Below are 19,247 nucleotides of genomic sequence, written 5' to 3' on the forward strand. Positions count from 1 at the left end.
TATTCGCAAAAAGAAAAGGAGTACTTGTGGCACCTTAGAGACTAACCAATTTATTTGAGCATGAGCTTTCGTGAGCTACAGCTCACTTCATCGGATGCATTCAGTGGAAAATACAGTGGGGAGATTTATATATACAGAGGACATGAAACAATGGGTGTTATCATACACACTATAAGGAGAGTGATCACTTAAGATGAGCTAATACCAGCAGGAGAGCCGGGGGGGAAGAAAACCTTTTGCAGTGATAATCAAGGTGGGCCATTTCCAGCAATTGACAAGAATGTCTGAGGAACGGGGGGGGGGGGGGGGGGGGGGACAATAAACATGGGGAAATAGTTTTACTTTGTGTAAAGACCCATCCACTCCCAGTCTCTATTCAAGCCTAAGTTAATTGTATCCAGTTTGCAAATTAATTCCAATTCAGCAGTCTCTCGTTGGAGTCTGTTTTTGAAGTTTTTTTTGTTGTAATATTGCGACTTTTAGGTCTGTAATCGAGTGACCAGAGAGATTGAAGTGTTCTCCGACTGGCTTATGAATGTTATAATTCTTGACATCTGATTTGTGTCCATTTATTCTTTTACGTAGAGACTGTCCAGTTTGACCAATGTACATGGCTGAGGGGCATTGCTGGCACATGATGGCATATATCACATTGGTAGATGTGCAAGTGAACGAGCCTCTGATAGTGTGGCTGATGTGATTTGGCCCTATGATGGTGTCCTACACAAAGTAAAACTATTTCCCCATCTTTATCCCCCCCCAGTTCCTCAGACGTTCTTGTCAACTGCTGGAAATGGCCCACCTTGATTATCACTACAAAAGGTCGTCCCCCCCCCCCCCCCCCCCGGCTCTCCTGCTGGTATTAGCTCATCTTCTGTGATCACTCTCCTTACAGTCTGATTGATAACACCCATTGTTTCATGTCCTCTGTGTATATAAATCTCCCCATTGTATTTTCCACTGAATGCATCCGATGAAGTGAGCTGTAGCTCACGAAAGCTTATGCTCAAATAAATTTGTTAGTCTCTAAGGTGCCACAAGTACTTCTTTTCTTTTTATGAAGAAATAAGCAATTCTGTCTTCAGTACAGAGCGGGAATAGTGCTCAGTAAACAAGGCCTAGGGCCACACATTGAACAGTGAGGAGAAATCAAAATATTGAATAGCTGCTCATTAAGTGAGCACTGTCCATTTTGTGCACTGTATGAGGCAGGGGCTCTGTTGGGTGGGTAATTATGGTAATTGCAGACCTTATTAGATATGAAGGTGTTCAGTGCTGTTCTTAGATATTGAATGGTTAGCGTTTGGGACCAGGAATCAGGACTCCGGTTCCCTTATTTCAACTCTGTCACTGACCTTGGGCAAATCACTCAAATTCTCTATGTTTCAGATCTATTTCTGTTGCCTTCTAAACTCACAGGGCCATTGTGAGGGTCAGTTAATTGTTTGTAAAGAGTTTAGCATCCTTGAATCTCAAAACAAGTAACAGGTACATAGCTGCTGATGTTGCTAGTCTTTCATGTGGTATATTAATGTGCTGAAATGATTCCATTTGAACCTGCCCTTCCTGGAAGGGAAAGGGAGGGTGAAATATCCAAAGAAGGGCTTTTTACAAGATGACTTCCAATGACTTTCTCACCAAAGGCCTCATGCTATAAATGAAATGCAAATATTGAGATATTTCCACTTTTGTGAATGAAATAAGGATGACCAGTTGTCAAAACCTTTCTAGCTATCGGACTAAAGATAACCTTATGGAGATTGAACATGTATTATACAAGCACATTCAGCTGCTTTCTCTGTTGAAACAAGTCAAATGGTAGCCACTTGAATTACAATCAGCCTGGTCTCTGGTTGTAAGTGCCTTTGCTTGGCATTTTGTCAACCTCCATCCTCGGTCCATTAGTTCACCCTTTTGGTTTGTGTGTCCCTTTTTTTTAGAAACTTTTTTTCATCATGGGGGACTACATGGGTAAAAAGAAACCTTAGAATTTTGAGGACCCACAGTGCAGCTGAATAGAGAGATGATGCAAAACTAGGGGTTCATGCTAGAGTTGGTCAGGAATTTTTCAACAACTGTTTTTTTGGGAAAATGTCAATTGTCATAACCAAAACTTCAAAGACAGACACCCCTTCTTCTCCCTCCCCCCACCCCCCTGAGTAGCCAGTAGCCTGGTGATTACAATGTGGAAGATCCAGGTTCAAGTCTTTCCTTTGCCAATTTCAGTCTCTCCTGTGGGAGCTGTTCCGCTTAGTATAAATAATTAAATATTCCCCGCAAGATAGACTTAAACCTGAGTCGCCTGCATCTCAGTTGAGTGCCAAGTCTGTCTGGTGCAACAAATATTTAATTATTTATCTAAAATGGAAAAGGTCCAACAGGAGGGATTGAGAGACAGAGACTGACTTGGTAGCTCGACTATTGTCCATTCCGATCTCTGAAATCTTGAAAATCTTCACGGGATGGGTGAACCATTTCCCGCCCAGATGTATTCAAGACACCTACATCTCTGATTGAATCTCTGTCCTGATCTGGGTGGTTTATTCTGTTTAAAAAAAAAAAAAAAAAGCAGGTAGCCGATGGAATAATCTCCTTGTTACCCAATGTAGAGCTGGAGAATCAGGAGTCCAGAATCTCCGAGATCCACAGCCTTGTTCATCGGCTCCCAGAAAAAAACAGACAGATGCTGCAGATGCTCACGAACCACTTGGCAAAGTAAGTGTATGGCTTTGAGATACTACCTTTATTCTCTACAAGTTAATAGTCCTAGGAAAAATTTCTTGCGTCTGTGTGGGGTCTTGAGTCAGATCTGACTGCATCACGGTAACTGAAAACCTGTGTGTGAAAGAAGCATTAATACAAAGAAGGACATGGAGGAGATGCAGTAGGCAAGAAATCATAGCTTTCTGATGGCTGTATATGACCACTCAGCATTTGTGGTGCTTCAGTCCTACATTAACCACTTCATTGCTGTGTTGTTGTTTTAGATAGAATGCATGTGCTGTGCTGATGGAAATGTGCCATTGCTTCCAATGGCATGTTAATAGGTGACGGTTGTAGAGGGGTTGCGATGGAGAGGCCAGTGTGATGCGGGTTGAAAGCAAATCAAAATTATAAAGAGATCAGAGTCATCACAGTGGTATGGAGGACTACCTCTCCACATCATATATATTGTCCCTATGCAGCCTGATTCATCATACTGCCAGTGCTTCGGTCACCGTGAAACGTTTTGGGGCAGAAGGTTTGGTAAAGTTTTGATTTCAGTGATGGGGTGGCCGGTAATCTTCCCTCATAATTGCCATAGAGCTCACTGGTTATTGTTTAAAGAAGTGAAAACACCACCCGGAGTGACTGAGCAGGTCACATGCCAGCTTCAGGGATAGGAGATCATACCTGGCCATTCCTTCACCATGTATACAGGAAAGGTTAGCAAGAACTTGAGGAAACATTGGAATGAGTTAAGCATAGGGTGACCAGATAGCAACTGTGGAAAAAACGGGACAGGGGGTGCGGGGTAATAGGTGTCTGTATAAGAAAAAGTCTCCCAAAACAGGACTGTCCCTATAAAAACGGGACATCTGGTCACCCTAGTTAAGCAGGCTGTAAATAAAAATTTGGGAAAGCATAAAGCTATCTATTTAAATAAAAAACACTTGAAATGTGCTTACCAAAAAAAAAAAAAAGACACCAGATGCTTTCTTACGACCTTTGTGCCGGTTCTGTGGAACCAGAGCAAGGCTGTTTAAAAAGCAGAAAAGCTGGTTTAGATCGTAGTTTCAAAACCTCAGATGCTTACAGGCCCAAGCCAACGGACAGGGAGTTCCAGCTACTTCCACCAGCCAAATATGCACAAGGAGTCTCATGACTGCTTCAGTGCTTTGCATTATTTTTTTAGTGGTTGTTGTTTTATTAAAGGAGAACTCGTATTTAGTCACTGTGGTATTCAGAGGGGGGAGGGAAGGAGCCAGGAGAGCATAGTGGGCTTTGTGCTGTTTTAGGAGAGCTTTGTTAAGAGGGAGAAGAGATTTAAAAACAAACAAACAAATAATATGTGTGGGGCAGACTTTGTTATTTTTCACGGTAAAACGCCGTTAGCAGTTTTTCCCATTACCTAGCTCCTCCCAGGGAAAGGCAGAAAGTCACTATAACTAAAGGCTGCTTTGCTTCTTTTTTGTTTTTGTTTTTTGGAATTGGAATATTGAGCTAAAAGGGCCTGCAAAGACATTCACTGAATTCTAGAGAGCATTGCCTGCATGTGCTTGCTAATATTAATAAATAGCTGTATTGTTTTGCTTATAAATAAGAAGGTATCCATTGTGGTTGGGGTCACCCTGTCAGTAATTCCTGAGACACAATCAGGTTATAGGTTTCAGAGTAGCAGCCATGTTAGTCTGTATCTGCAAAAAGAAAAGGAGTACTTGTGGCACCTTAGAGACTAACCCATTTATTTGAGCATAAGCTTCCATGAGCTACAGCTCACTTCATTGGATGCATGCAGTGGAAAATACAGTGGGGAGATTTTATATACACAGAGAACATGAAACAATGGGTGTTACCATACACACTGTAACGAGAATGATCAGGTAAGGTGAGCTATTACCAGCAGGAGAGAAAAAAATCCTTTTGTAGTGATAATCAAGGTGGGCCATTTCCAGCAGTTGACAAGAACGTGTCAGGAACAGTTGGGGGAAAGGGGGAGGGGAATAAACATTGGGAAATCATTTTACTTTGTGTAATGACACATCCACTCCCAGTCTTTATTCGAGCATAATGTAATCGTGTCTAGTTTGCAATCAGGTTATAGGCTCTCGTCAAATAGCCAGCACTCATTACAGTCCTTCTGTCATCCTCACATATGAAAGGTTTCAGAGTAGCAGCCGTGTTAGTCTGTATCCGCAAAAAGAAGAGGAGGACTTGTGGCACCTTAGAGACTAACACATTTATTTGAGCATAAGCTTTCATGAGCTACAGCTCACTGAATGCATCCGATGAAGTGAGCTGTAGCTCACGAAAGCTTATGCTCAAATAAATGTGTTAGTCTCTAAGGTGCCACAAGTCCTCCTTTTCTTTTTTTCTCCCATATGAAAGTATTTCTTCTCCCACATTGCTATGTGTAGCCCCTTTGTCTAGTGAAGCTCATGTTGCTGTACTAAAAGACGCTTTCCCTCTGGCCTGGAGGCACCATCTCTAGGGATAGAGGAGGATAGTTCAGTCCCTTCAGCCTGTTCAGTCTGTGACCTCACTGCTGAGGCTGTTGACAAGGGAGATAAGTAGTGCCAGTGGCAACCTTCGGTGGGATAAATGGGTGTGCAATTGATTTTAAGCTTTATCCTTCACTTAGTATCTGCAGAGGATAGTTGGGGCAGATATTGTGTGTGTGGGAGCCGTGGGAAGAGAAGGGGAAGTGTGGATGTTGAGGATGATTTATGGAAAGGGAAAGATGGCAGTGTTTTAGGGCTAGGAGATACAGAGCAGACAGGATTCTTTAAAAAAAAAAAATCACCTTCCAGTGGGTAGAAGAAATCATCCCCTGGATTGTGAATGCACTTTGCTGATGCATACACTGCGTGATTTGCACACACAGAGGACCAGTGTCTCTCCCAATTTCTCAGCAAAGATTTAATAGTAGAGTGTGGCAATGAGGCTTCACGTTACTGAGACTTGCTACTTTCACAAAACACACTAAATAGTATCTTTTGCTAGAGCATTACAAAGGTCGCTAAATATGTGTAAACTGCATTGGTCAAATAAATGAACAGGGCTCCTCTTGAGCTATATTATATATGATGCATAGTGTTTGTTTTCTAGCTAATAACTCTTAGCAATTAATGTGGACTAGCAGGGTTCTACTATTAATAAAATTGCTAATACAGTTGATACATTTGACATGGCAATTATTAATTAAAAAATTAAAGATCAGTTTCTCATAAGCATCTCTAAACTCTTAGTATGTGTGAAGAAGCTCATTACCTAGGAAATGCTAAAACACTGACCTTAGCTAGAGGAGTGGTTCTCCTAGAGCTGGACTCTTAAATGCGGGAAGCTGGGGGTGGTAAGTGGTACTTGAGAGTAGAATACTGTTTTCAGTCCCCACCTGCTTTGTACATACACACAGGGACAGAAACAGACTCTTCAAACCCTGGGCGAAGGTGGGTTTTGCTTTTGGGCTATATGACCACTTAAAAGAAAGTGGAAAAAGAAAGATGCAGGCGATGGAAGGGTGGGTGTGGGGGAATGCACAGAAGAGAGCAAACCATAGACAGGAGAAAGGGAGAATGAGAAGGCTAGAAACAAAAAATTAGGTAGATTTCAGCTGCTAGGTTAGTACGTTTTACTTTATTCATGTTGTTGCATATATTTTTGTTTGTTTTTCCAGGCAGTTTTATATTCTAATAATTTAAAATGCACATGTGCAGCCTAAATTAGGACTGTTTCAACAGTAACCAAACACTGTTTCCTCTTCCCTCTTGCCTTTCGCCTTTCAGACCCAGTTTTCTTGGAACATACTATCAGGTTAATCTTTGGTCCATTAATAGTTTAAACCTGTATTTTTCCTTCACAGACACACACTCACTGTTTTTGTGATGAATCTAGCTTTGATTTACTGTTTCTATAGGAGGATAGTGATGTTTGTTGTGATTTACTTAGGAGTATCTCTGTAAGAGGCAGGGATAACCCATGCTGACTTGAACTGTCCCAAAGTTTGCAGCTGTTCTGGTCTATGTCAGCAGGAATTTACCACCTAGCATTTCAGCAGAGGCATCTATAGTCGTTACAGTGACACAGATGACCTGTCAAAGTGCCTGGGGTTTCTGTTTCAAAGGTGGTGTGAAAGCTGAGCAAAGAAGCTTAACTGAAGTCCAAAGCGTTTTAATAAGTAAAAGGTTAAAAACCAAAAACGGTCTTGTGAACACCTTGTTACTGTTTGAGTTATAGGATTCTCTATTGTTTAATCCATCTGTTACATCTCAAACACTTTCCTCAGAGGGTTCCAGGGTTTATGGAGGAATTATGCTAGGCGAAGAGCAGGTGCAGAAAATGAAATTTAAAAAGCGTTCAATTAAATAGAGTATTGCATATTTCAGGAGGATTCCGCCATCCCTGCACTCTGTTTAGAGTTTGGTGGATACATTGTGACTAATTTTTCCTAATAAAAATGGTGTAGTACTTTAGTGCTGGCATTTGACATTTGTTTCTTCACGGCAGTTTGGCTGGAAAGTCATTTTTCTTTCAGTTGTATGGAAATGTCTGTTACAAAATAGGTCACTGCAGTGTTAGAATTGTGCCAGGGCTGAGCCCTGTTAGTTCAAGACACAGCCCGGGAATGTCTCGTGAGTGGCGTGAGTGTGTGTTGAGGAGGTTGAGGTGGGGTCAGGATAAAATAAAATTGATCTTTCCCCCCTGTAGCTTTTCCATTTTGGTATCTGACACAAGGTTGTAATTTTGATACTGTTACAGTTGTCCACTTGGAAGGGCCAAAGACTGTTATGCATAGAAAAACAAACAAGCAATTATATTAAAAATTTTTGAAATCTGTGAAAAAAATTTACAACTTTTTTTGCAAAACAGCAGAACGAGTTTAAAAACATTTCATATAAAATCAAATGGAGTTAAAGCTCCTTGTAGAAAAAAACTTCTGGGATTTTTCTTCTTTCTGGGGGGGAAGAGAGGCAACAGTTAATCTGCTATCCTCCACTCTGGTAACCGGTCATAAACCAAATGCCATCTAACAACTCGCTTTTTCTCGTATATTTTTAAGCCTTTTTGTCACTTAAATCCCTCTTGGGCCCTAACACCTATCCTTAGGGTTGGTCTACACTGAGATTTTTGGCCTAGTTTGAACACTTGGATATCAGTATAAATGCATAAACACTAGAGGATCACACTGATTTAATCAAACAGTTTTTTCTTCTACCAGTTTAGTTAAACCAGTGCAAAGCAGAGTGTAGTCAAGCCCTTTGTTGCCAGGTGTCCAAGAAACTGTACTGATTACACTACGTCTCAATCTCTGGAACCAGATTTCACTCCTTCCCCCCCTTCTACCATCCCCCCACCCTCCTCCGCCCCCGCCCAGTGTTTAAATAAGGAGTAGATGCTTTGGGGATACAGAACGGGAAGATTTTGATCCATTTACATTTCAGGAATTAGAATTTTTAGTCTCATTGATTTATTTTTATGTCTGAGAATTTTTTGTTGTTGTAGCTGTGAGAACCATGCTCATTAATAAATACTTTGTAGTTCTATAGCACCTTTTTCATCCAAGGCTTCTGAGGCGATTTTGATGGTGTTTCCCCTTGAGACTCATATCACCCATTGCTGTTTGTCTTTCTGTCAGTAAACATCTCCTGTCAGTCTGAGGCAACATACTTGCCATTTTCTCTGGGCTGTGCATCTATTTCCTTTACTTGTGAAAGCTCAAAACAACTAAATGTATCGTGTCTAAAGTGTATGTACGTATATTTAGTAGAATTAATTCTCTTTAATCATTCACAGCTGCAACCTGACCAATGGAGACTTGCTCCCTGTGCTTTTGCTACAGTAGTGTATTTTTGGCTTTCATGTTCCAACACGGTAGTGATCACTACCTGTAGTACAGATTGTTCTCAGCCTTGGTTTCCGTTGGTTCTGCAAGGCAGCAACTCTCTGATGTCAGCCAAGAGTGGAGGTTACACAGAGATCTTTTTACATTATGGCTCGCTAACCTGTAAGTGTGGGGCTGTGCTAGAATGAAAGAAGATAGGAGGATGGGATATGAACTAGAAGTAGAATAAAACTAATTCCAAACACTTTTATCAAGGTTTTAAATCATTTTCTTACTAAAGGGTCATTGACAAGAAAGTCCGTCAGGGCCATGTGCTCAAATATAATATAGCATTGCTGTATTGTTTGTTTTGCATAAGTCGTATCTTTGACTGGGTAGCATATATACTTTTTGCACTTAGGGGAAATGAACAATGCTGCAGGCCTGCTTCTGGGCAGACGGAAATATCCTGGTAGAGGCCATGTTCCCCCTTGGTATTGAGTATGGCACTTAAGTCTACACTTTCAGCAAGTGACTAGATCAATAAATCCTCTCACTGAGGCACCCGTTCAGGAAGATGAGCTGTTGCAGGGGTTTTTACTTCGGAGGCTTTTTCCCCTAAAGGTGCAGCAAGCAATCAGGCGGCTTCTTCTTGACCTGGCTGGCTCTGATTTCATCCTCCTGGCTGCTGTTTGTGCTGCTGATTGGTAACTGTTCATTTGTTGAGTTTATGCACTGCTTCCAGAAAGCCATTCTTGTCTAGTTTTAGAGTAACAGCCGTGTTAGTCTGTATTCGCAAAAAGAAAAGGAGTACTTGTGGCACCTTAGAGACTAATCAATTTATTTGAGCATAAGCTTTCGTGAGCTACAGCTCACTTCATCGGATGCATCCGATGAAGTGAGCTGTAGCTCACGAAAGTTTATGCTCAAATAAATTGGTTAGTCTCTAAGGTGCCACAAGTACTCCTTTTATTCTTGTCTAGGACAGTCTGGAAATTTCCACTTGTCTCTGGGGCCTTTCGGTTGCTTCTCTCTCTCATACGTTCTCTCCCCAAATGTCCCCAAAAGTGGACAAAAGAAAATAGCAAACCAAACTCTCTGGACTTTGCATGGAAAAATTAAACAGAGTTCCTCCTTCTTTTGCTGTTGTCTCTTTCCCACTTCAGTGGGAAATTTTAATTTTGCCAGATATTCATGTACTAATCCTTTGGACTGAGACCCATTACAGCCCTGGACTGAGATCTGGACCTGCTCAAGTTCATGATTAACTCCTAGGAGAAATCTCAGTTTATGATCTCCTCGGTGCTTACTCCTACTGTGGAATAAGAAGAGAGTCGCCCCATTAGAAGTAATCGTAGTTCAAACATAGGTTAATAAAAGCTCATTAGACTGCTTCAGTGTTGTTTAGTTCTGTGCCCATCCTGGCTGATATAAATGGTAGTCAGCAGGCATATCAGGAACTTCTTTTTGCCCTGTCTCCTAATATAAGAACAAGAGATAATGCAATGAAATTGAAAAGTGAAGAATTTAAAAATAAGGAATAATTTTTCTCACAGTGCATAATTGGACTGTGGACCTCATTACCACAGTATAACATTGAAGGGCAAATAGTTAGCAAGATTAAAAAAGGGCTTGGAGTTTTACATGGATAACAATAGTCAGCATTTTTATAGTAAATACTTTAAAAATGTTTTGAAGGCATATAGAAGCTTATGCTTCAGAGTTTAAGCAAATCTTTAACTACTAGGATTTAGGAAGAAAGTCTCTTTGAGGGCAGATTATCCCAAGTCTGCCTACTGCAGGGTTTTTTGCACCTTCCTCTGAAGCATCTAGTGCTTGCCACTGTTGGAGATAAGATACTAGATTGGATGGACCATGGGACTGACCCAGTCTGGCAATTTCTGTATTGCTGTGTTGTTTCAGACTCAGCTGAATGTATAGGCCCTTTAAAACAGGTGCCTATTGATTACTGACAGTAGATCTCTGATTTCTTGGAACACACTGGGGTTCCCACACTGAGCAAGCTTTAATGTTCAGTATTTTTGTGTGAGAAGTTTCATGTAAAAGTTCAAAACAATTAAATTTGTGTCCGATTTGCATGGTGATCACTGAGCACGTGCAGGCACACCTGCCCTTGGAATGAGATTATAAGCACTTGGTGAAAGTTGCCACACCAACCTTTGTGCCCGCCAGGGCTTTTCCTTTGGGTAGCCCGGCACCAGAGTAGTTATAAGTGCGAATGTCAACTTTCAGTTTTGTTCTTCTTCCCCAAGCTAGTAATGTAATATTATTAGTGGCTTCATTCTCTTGATTCAAGGAGATAATATACCAGAGTGAATCCAGAGAGCAATTAACAACGGAACGCATGGTAGCTAGCCAAAAACAATTGCAGAACTAAACACTTGATGTGGTCTGGTTTAGTTACAAAACTGCATATAGAAAGTATACACCTTATGTGTACGTGTGCATATATAAAATACAAATGCAGGCAAGGGCTTTCAAAAGTAAATAGTGATTTTCGGTGCAGTGTGATACCTTAAGGGGGCTTCATTTGCAAAGGGTGAGTGCTCAGGGTTCTGGAAAATCAGGCCTCTTTCAGAGGTCTTAAGTTGGCACCCAAAAAGTGTGGCACCCAGAATTACTAGTCACTTTTCGAACTCTTAATGTGCATGTGCACACACTCTGTGAGTGAGAGAGAGAGAGAATCCATCTTCTAACTAAAAGATACCTTTAAATATGTAAGAGACTAGGTGGAGTGAGGTAATATTTTTTTATTTTTCTGTTGGTGAAAGAGACATGCTTTTGAGCTTGAAGTGTAACTTTTGTAAGTTTTATTGTTATAACTTTTCCTTTCCACATCTCTCTTCCTGCCTATGGAACTCTGTTCCAACTTTTTTCATCCAGTGTGTTGAATTAGCAAGTAGCACTTCAGTCTGTGGTATTTTTAGGACTATCCAGGTTAAGGGCTCACTGTGGAGAAAACTGTTGGAGGATTTGCTTTTAAAAAAATACTCTTGATTTGGCAGACAGAGAACTCGGTATTCAAAAATACTCTGTTCCCTACATAGTAAGTCTCCTTTCTTTTGCCAGGAATTTATGAGCTGATGTGAAATTGGAACACTTTGCTCCAGCGTGCCATATTTTTTTCTACTGTTTATTTTTTTCTTAATTACATTTTTAATTAGTTTTAATGATGGTGGAAGGTGCCAGATTTAATAACTCTGGTCTTGAAAACCAGCCGGACAAGTCTGGGTAGGAGTTGGAGCCAGATGGAGCCAACAAAGGGGATAGAACATATAGGATGGCAGAGAAGGTGGTAGGATTTCTCTGCCTAACAGGAGAGTGTAGTCATCCTGCAGCACTCTGAACCCCATAAAGATTAAAGAGTTTGGGCTTAAGAAGATTGCAGAAGAATCCAAAATAAAGTTAGTAGTATTTTTCTGTAGCTAATGTCTGTTTCACCTCGCCTTCCCAATTGGCGGGTTGAAGGGGGGCAGCAGGGAAAGTCCAAGAGGAAAGAGAGAAGCAGAAGTAACAATTAGCATGTATTTAGTCCCTTTATCTCAGGGGTTTTTTGACACCTTTTATAGACACTAACTTATGAATCCTCACAATATCCCTCTGAGGTAAATGTTATCCCCATTTAACAGATAGGGAAACGGAGTCACAGAGATGAAGTGACTTGCCCAGTGGCACATCGAGTCAGTGGCAGAGCTGGGACTTGCACTCAGAACTCTTGATTTCCAGTCACATGCACCAGTGCATTTGCTCAAAACAGACAAGAGAGTGCCAATCAAAAACTAGGTTAATCAGAAAATAATGCTGGTTCTTCAATGGAAGGATACTCGTACTAAACCATCCTGATTTACCAAGTTGTGGTCATGAAGCAAGCCACAGTCGAATCTAAACTAAATCCTTCTTCTAGCAAGGGAGTTGACAAATAACATCATAGACCAGTGATTATGATCAGAGGCAATTGATCTAAATGAACAAATAATAATTGATTTCTGTATTGTGCCTGTCCATGCAAATTATATACACATGTAGTACTTTTGCAGTACAGCCATCTCTGGGGTTGGAAATAGCAGCAGGTGAAGAACAGCGGAGTAGGGAAATTTAGATTGTTGACTCCAAATAGAACCGTTGCAAAATGTGCATTGACTCATGAATGCTCACCCCCATGGACTAGAGCATTTAAAAATCTATCTGAAAGACCTCCATTTAGTAAGCGCTGTGGAATATAATTTTATTTACTCAGAGGGATAAAAGGTTGTGTTTCCCTTCCTAGGTTTAAAACCTGTCATTCCAAGAAACTCTTTCAAACCATCCCCTTGGGGTACTTGCTAATTGGAGACAAGCCCATTAAGAGTTATAATAATGCTTTCGATATTAAGGTTTTGAGTTTATTAGCACTCACAACAAGTTACTTTCTTTCTTTCTTACTTCTGAGTGGCAAATCTAAAACAGCAGAACCAGTTCTCTGTGACTTGAGTTGCAATGAAGAACGAAGGCAATTGGAAGATGGAGGCCAAGCGGAGAAATCTGGAAGTGTGAAGGCATTGTGCATGCTAGATAGAATGGATATGAAAGTAATTGCTTAACTGAAGCTTGCAGTATATTGTCATGCAGCTTGTCATTCACAGATTCCTATGAGAGGCATGAAATACTTCAAGCATGCTCCTCCTCTTCCATCAGGTTTGGGTTTGTGAGGGCTTTGGTTTGTTTCAAAGTTGAAGTGGCAGAGGTTGAGGAGATCATTGTGAAGATTAGTTTGAAATCTTAGAGCGACCACTTTGTGTGGCTAATTTAATTATTGAATTTAACTGAAACCACCTGCAGCTGCTGTAAAAAGACAAAGAACATCAAGGTCCATATTTAGTTCCCTTGCAGTGCCTCTTATAGGGAACCATTTCAGCTGCCAGGCTTGTTTAAACTCTCACATATTTTAAACATTAACAGAATTTGCACGTTTTGGTTTCCAACATTTCAGCTCCCTTTGCTTTTTTGGTTTTTCTTTTAGCCCCTCTATGGGATGTTTTACTTCTCGCCTATTTCATTGAGGTTCTAGTTTCTTGTACAGTGGAACTTCCACAGAAATTCAGAGTAATGTTGCTGGCAGTTGTTACATATGGAATACATTCCTGGATCCCATGCAAATAACTAAACAAACTATCCAGAATGCTGTGGTAACCCTTGAGTCTAAAATCAGATTTTGGAGTAGAATAGTCTACTGCTTGGGAGCCAAATGTTGAGATCCTGGCTTATCCCTTACTCAGGCAAACTCCACCTGAAGATGATGCAACTTTACATAGGTAAATTGGGGTTCAAGCTGAATTAGGACCTCAGGGTGTGGTGTTTTAGTTAGCAAACAAGGTGCAGAGGAGAAGATTGTTAGTGCTAGGGAAACCCAGAAACTCAGGGAGAGGTGATATTTCAAAACCAGGTCAAACTAGTAGTCACTGAAAGTCGTAGCATCTGGTTTTGGTTACCTATGTGAAAATGTTTGGAAGGTATCGATCCAGTTCCTATAGGAAAGTGTCCACATCAAGTGCATCTATTCCATGATTGGTACTACAGATATTGGCATCCCTATCAGGCTTAGAAGGGCCAAGAATTGAAAGGGCAATGACTAAATTACCTTCTTGCCCACAAAGAGATGTCCTGCAGGCCAGAGTCTGGGATGCATTGGTTCATAAACCTGCTGCTGATGTTCTGCAGGTGAGCAATAAAAGGGGTTGGACTGTCAATCCAGCACTTTCAGAATTGCTCCGTTTAAAAAAAAAAATTACAAATATTTAGTAATACTTGAGAGTGCTAGCTAATAGAGATGGCATACATGGTAAGAACTGGAGACTGTTGGGTAGTCTAGTAACAGAACAGGCTTGTATCAGACAATGTTAAAATTCTGCCAGATACTGTGTTTATTTCCTGTTGCTCTTTGCATTTTAAGAGACAGATTATATTTTTTACCTTTAAAATGTTTTCTTCTTTGTGACTATAAATTACTTTGTTGGGTTTTTTTTTTCTTCACTTCAGTAATGCTATATTGAAAGGGATTTGGGAACTTCTGTAACTGGGTTTTAGGATTATAACTAAGAGGTAGAACATAGCTGACTTTCTCGTTCTTAAAACTACTCATTTTCATGAAAATAATAATGCTCAGTTTGTGCACTCTTTTTGGACCTTGGCATGGAGTGGCACCTTAAAGGCTTCTACAGATCATGTCAATACCCACCCCTGGATCTCAGTCTATCAGTCCAGAATGAGCCTAAAATTCAGAAATTAGAGACCTGATAGTCATACTCCAGAAGTCAAGAGGGGGCTTCCAGCAGTTTGCTGGGGAGTCTGTTCTATCACCTTATAGATCCTATTGCTAGGAAACTTTTCCTGATAGTTGTCCTATGCTTAGCCCTATCCAATTACTCCTATTCACATCTTCTTCTGCTCCCTCCTTAACATTTGCATCCTTCAGATCCTTGACAGCTATTACATCTCCCCTCTTTTCAAGCCTTTTTCTAAAATGCACATTTGTTAATTTCAGTTGTTCCAGGACCACACTAGTCAAGGTCTTTGAAACCTGCTATTGGCTTATCATAGTGGTATTCAGATGAGGGTATGTCCTGTAGAGATTAAAGATTTTTGTCAATGCTTTGAGATGCAAATTCCTTGTCATGAGAATAAGTCTCTTCATCTCTCCATGTTTTTACTTGATTCATGTCAAATTGGATTAATTGTTGGTGCAGTCTTGTACTTATGATCCTATTGTTCATTTGTCATTTTACACAACACTATAGATATGCCTGGTGCTTTCCAGGCAAATGAAGTGCACCTATGGCTGAAGTTCCCTTAACTTTGTTATAGAGTTTCCAGTCACGTGGAGTGGTGATGGAGAAGATGGGAAAACTTGTGAGAATCAAATCAAGGATTCTGTACTCTCCGAAGTCTACTTTGATTTTCTTTCAAAACACTAGAGATATATACGTTCAAAGGTCCCTTGCTCTAACTGCATGCAGAGTTGATAAATGAGATTATTGTACACATTTATTTTCAGGAAGCTTTTGATATGAATTTTGATTTGGGACGGAGTGGATTGAATCTCAAAACAGTCAAGATTAGGCTCTGCAGAGGTGATGCTTGGAGACCCCTAACCATGAGTAGCTGGTCACAGACTTCATCTGAAATGTAAAGTTGAACAGAGTTTTTCACTGACACGTGGCTAGGGACATCAATTATGAGCTTAGAAGTCTCGCCCCCAACCTCCCTGCACATACTTTTTCATTTGGATCATATAAAAGAAGAAGAATAGTCATGATAGACCAAATACTTTATACCTTATTTAGGAATAACATGCAGTCACCTCGCATGAGAGAACCATCTAAGTGGAGTCAACCCAGCCCTCTCCTGCTGGTGTCTTGCAGTAGTATGTTGGAGTCTTGCTATTATGCATGTTAGGTCTTCCCTCACCGCACTTAGGAAGGAAAATCAGTGAGGAAAACAAGAAGACATGAATGCTGAGGAGAAATTGCCTTATTTTGCCTAGTATATATTTGCTCAAGAAGGTGAGAGATAGGGTGAGGAGAATCCTTCCTCACCTCTGTCGTTGCCGAAAAACCCGATGTGGGAGCCTCGTGTTCCGGAGTTCTTATTTTAAGCATAATTCATTCACCTCTTCTCTTCCCCATTCTACACTGCTGGCAGAAGCTGCATCTGCATAGAATGTCTGCTGGGTAAGGGCCAGCTGCATGGGTTGAAGCTGCCCTGTTTTTGAAAGCTTGCTACATTTTAAATTCATGAATTAGGAAGTTTAACTGTGAGGCTTTGGGTAGAAGTGGATTTTAAGACTGTCACCTCTCCCACACCTAAGTAGACTCAGGATGGGTGTTAACTTATTTAACTTGAATTTTATTTTGTCTTCCGAATTGAGAAATGCTTCAATGGCAAACCTGCCCACAAGCCATTTCAAAACATGGCTAATTGGTGTTAAAGTGTTTAAAGTTTAGTCCAGAGCGAAGGAGAAGCAGAACCATGAAGACCTTCCTCATTTGAAAGCCATTCTGTGGAAATGGCTTTTTTTTGCTTGGTGTCTAGCTTATGACACCCATAAAACTTTGATAACCCCATGCAGTTTGCTGACAAAATTATATATGCAAGGAGTGTGGGAGGAGAGTACAGAGGCAATAAAATATGCAGCATCGATGCTGATATGTTAGCAGTTCTTTCCCTTTCCCCCAGCCACATCCTGTCTTCTATCAGGTGTCTTTTTAAAAACTCGGCTGATAAAACTGTCATAAAAGCCTGACACCAAACAAACTTCATGAATTATTTATAGCCTAACAAATGGCAATGGATTCAATGCTCCAAGAAGAATCTGGCACAGGGAATCCTTGTGTGATTGCCATTTGCACAGAATCCCTGGGCTAGACTGTGTGAAATAAAGAAGAAACCAAACCTGTTTCTTTCCTTTATTTTACTGAAGGGAGGGGGAGAGGGGTTAAATATGAAATTCTGATGGGGGGGGAATTCCCCTAGTTGATAAAAATGTATTTTAATGATTTGGTTTCCTGTAATATGTAAACCAGCAACGTTTTGCTCCAATTTTACAGATAAACTTTTAACCTCCTACAGCATTGCTATATTCAAAGACTTGGGTTTTTTTGCAAAACAACACACATCTGCAGGCTAGAATAGCTTTTTTTTTTCTTCCTGTGACAACTGACCTTCAGTCTCCATACTACTTCTATTCATAGGGGAACTTGCACTTTCTGGAAGAATCCCAGAATTGTCCTCTACAGAGGAATACACTCAAAAGACCTCCCAAGGTTTTGATTGACATTTTTTTTGTTCCAGCACCTTAGTCCCTGAAGCAATTGAGTGGGACAGGTCTTTATTCTGTGGAGCCTAAACGTGCTTTGAGGATGTGTGTGTGGACGAGGATAGACTAGCTACATTCATGGCCTCTGCACAGCTGACTCCACTCCTCAAACACTGCCTCCCAGGCTGCATTACCTTCTTGCAGACAAGGGAGAAAAATCCCCTTTTGTTTAATGTATTGTCTGAAGATTCTGCTTAGAGTTTTGGGGGTTTTTTTAAAAGGAGATGATCTTCCTGAGGGGAAAATAATGTAAAACGCTCAATTAAATGTACTCCAAAAGGTGTCGGTCCTTCCCACTTCCATTTCTTTGATTGTCTCCTACTTCGTTTCTTAGCCTCCTTTCTGTACAATTTATTTTCATCTCCTGCGTCCTCCTGGTTTCTTCTTCCTTGAAAATAAAGCTCCTTGTCCCGTCATTATTTTCTGAAGGGCAGAGCATCAATCTCCTCTCCTCCCATTATTTTTGATCCCATTTTCCTATTATGGTCTCTGTCCTTCCATATTCTGATGTCAGCACCCATTTATCTCCTGGGTTTGCTCTCTTCCCCCTTTCCCATCTTGCTTCCGCCTCCTCCTTTCCACACTCTCATTTCCTCCTCTCTCCCCTGCTCACTTTCTCATTTCCATCACTGTTCCTGCTTCTCTCTTTTACCCCAGGCCTATGGTTAGCAGAGAGAGAGGTCTGGATTGGCTTGGTCATTCCACCAAGTAAATGGGAAAGACCTTGTGATTTAACAGGTACCATCCAGACTGAGCAGCTGTGTCACCCTCCCCTCTAACATGGAGTGCCTTTTACAATGCTTTGCTGCTGTAATCTCCGGCCTGGACAGCTCTCAAACAGCCTCCAGCATGCAAGTCACTCCCAGCTATGTCTGTGAGTGTGCTGCAGCCAGCCAGCCAGCCACCCCTTGGCTCTTACTTGGTTATACTTCAGGGTGATGCCAACATGCTTCCAGTCTTTGATTTTCATCCAGAAATGTATGTCCTGTATTGCCCAGACCTCTCCTGTTCAACACAAGTTTATATAAAGTCTGTTACTTCTTTAACAGAAATAACATGCACACAACTTGCCACTCCAAATGGAGTTTCCCAAACACTTCTATTTAAAAATACTGGATTAGATAAAACAATAAACAAGTTTATTAACTACAACCAGAGAGATTTTAAGTGACTACAAGTAATGAGGCATAAAAGTCAGAAATGATCACAAGAAAATAAAGTTTTAATGCTGCTGGTGCCTCACTTAACAAACTATGTCAGATTCAAGCAACGTTTCTCACCATATGCCTTCAGCAGTCTTACTGACCAAATCCTCTAGGTCAGGACCCCTTCTGCAGTCCAGCGCTGCTTCCTTTGTTCTTCAGGTGCTGTGAATGCGGCGGGGGGGGGGGGGGCGGGGCGGCGTGGAGCTTGAGATGTTCATCTCTCATTTTTATAGTCACTCCCCCTCTTGAACAACATTTCCAGCAGAGATTCAGGAGACAAAGAGTCTATATGGAATGATGTTCCCTGCTTCTTTTTCCTCAACTGTTTGAGTGTCCTTTGTTTCCTTTGCTTGATTATTCTGTTCACTGCTTAAATGCACATTAAGCAGATCACACATTCCTTTTTTTAAAGACAGTTCTGTTTGCCAACCTCAGTTCGGAATATGTGTTAATAACACCATACAGTGGAATCTTATAACTTCACATACAATGTTGCTGCACACATTTTATCAGGACAATAATGACCAGCAAATTATGAGTTTTCAGATCTCGGTACAAAGTATGCACTGTGAGATGTAAAATAGTGTGCAGGGTATGGACAGGGGTGCATTCTGTCACAGGCCTAGAGGAGGTTTTGGAACAAATGTAT

At 40.9% G+C, this 19,247-nt stretch overlaps 1 protein-coding gene across 14 annotated transcripts in view; it reads left to right on the forward strand.

Moving 5' to 3' along the window:
- The window catches only part of ARHGAP26 (Rho GTPase activating protein 26), a 327,103-nt gene that overhangs the window by 183,786 nt on the left and 124,070 nt on the right, over window positions 1–19,247 (forward strand). For all 14 annotated transcript variants that reach the window (XR_012160231.2, XR_012160232.2, XR_012160233.2 and 11 more), the window contains one exon: window positions 2,610–2,715. Coding sequence is in view for 7 of the 14 variants with exons in the window: in XM_073355711.2 (XP_073211812.1) it covers window positions 2,610–2,715 (106 nt within the window). In the remaining 7 variants the exon portion in view is untranslated. The remainder of the gene's footprint in view (window positions 1–2,609; window positions 2,716–19,247) is intronic.

The sequence above is a fragment of the Lepidochelys kempii genome, chromosome 8 (genome assembly GCF_965140285.1).
Source record: "Lepidochelys kempii isolate rLepKem1 chromosome 8, rLepKem1.hap1, whole genome shotgun sequence".
Classification (NCBI taxonomy): Eukaryota; Metazoa; Chordata; order Testudines; family Cheloniidae; genus Lepidochelys; species Lepidochelys kempii.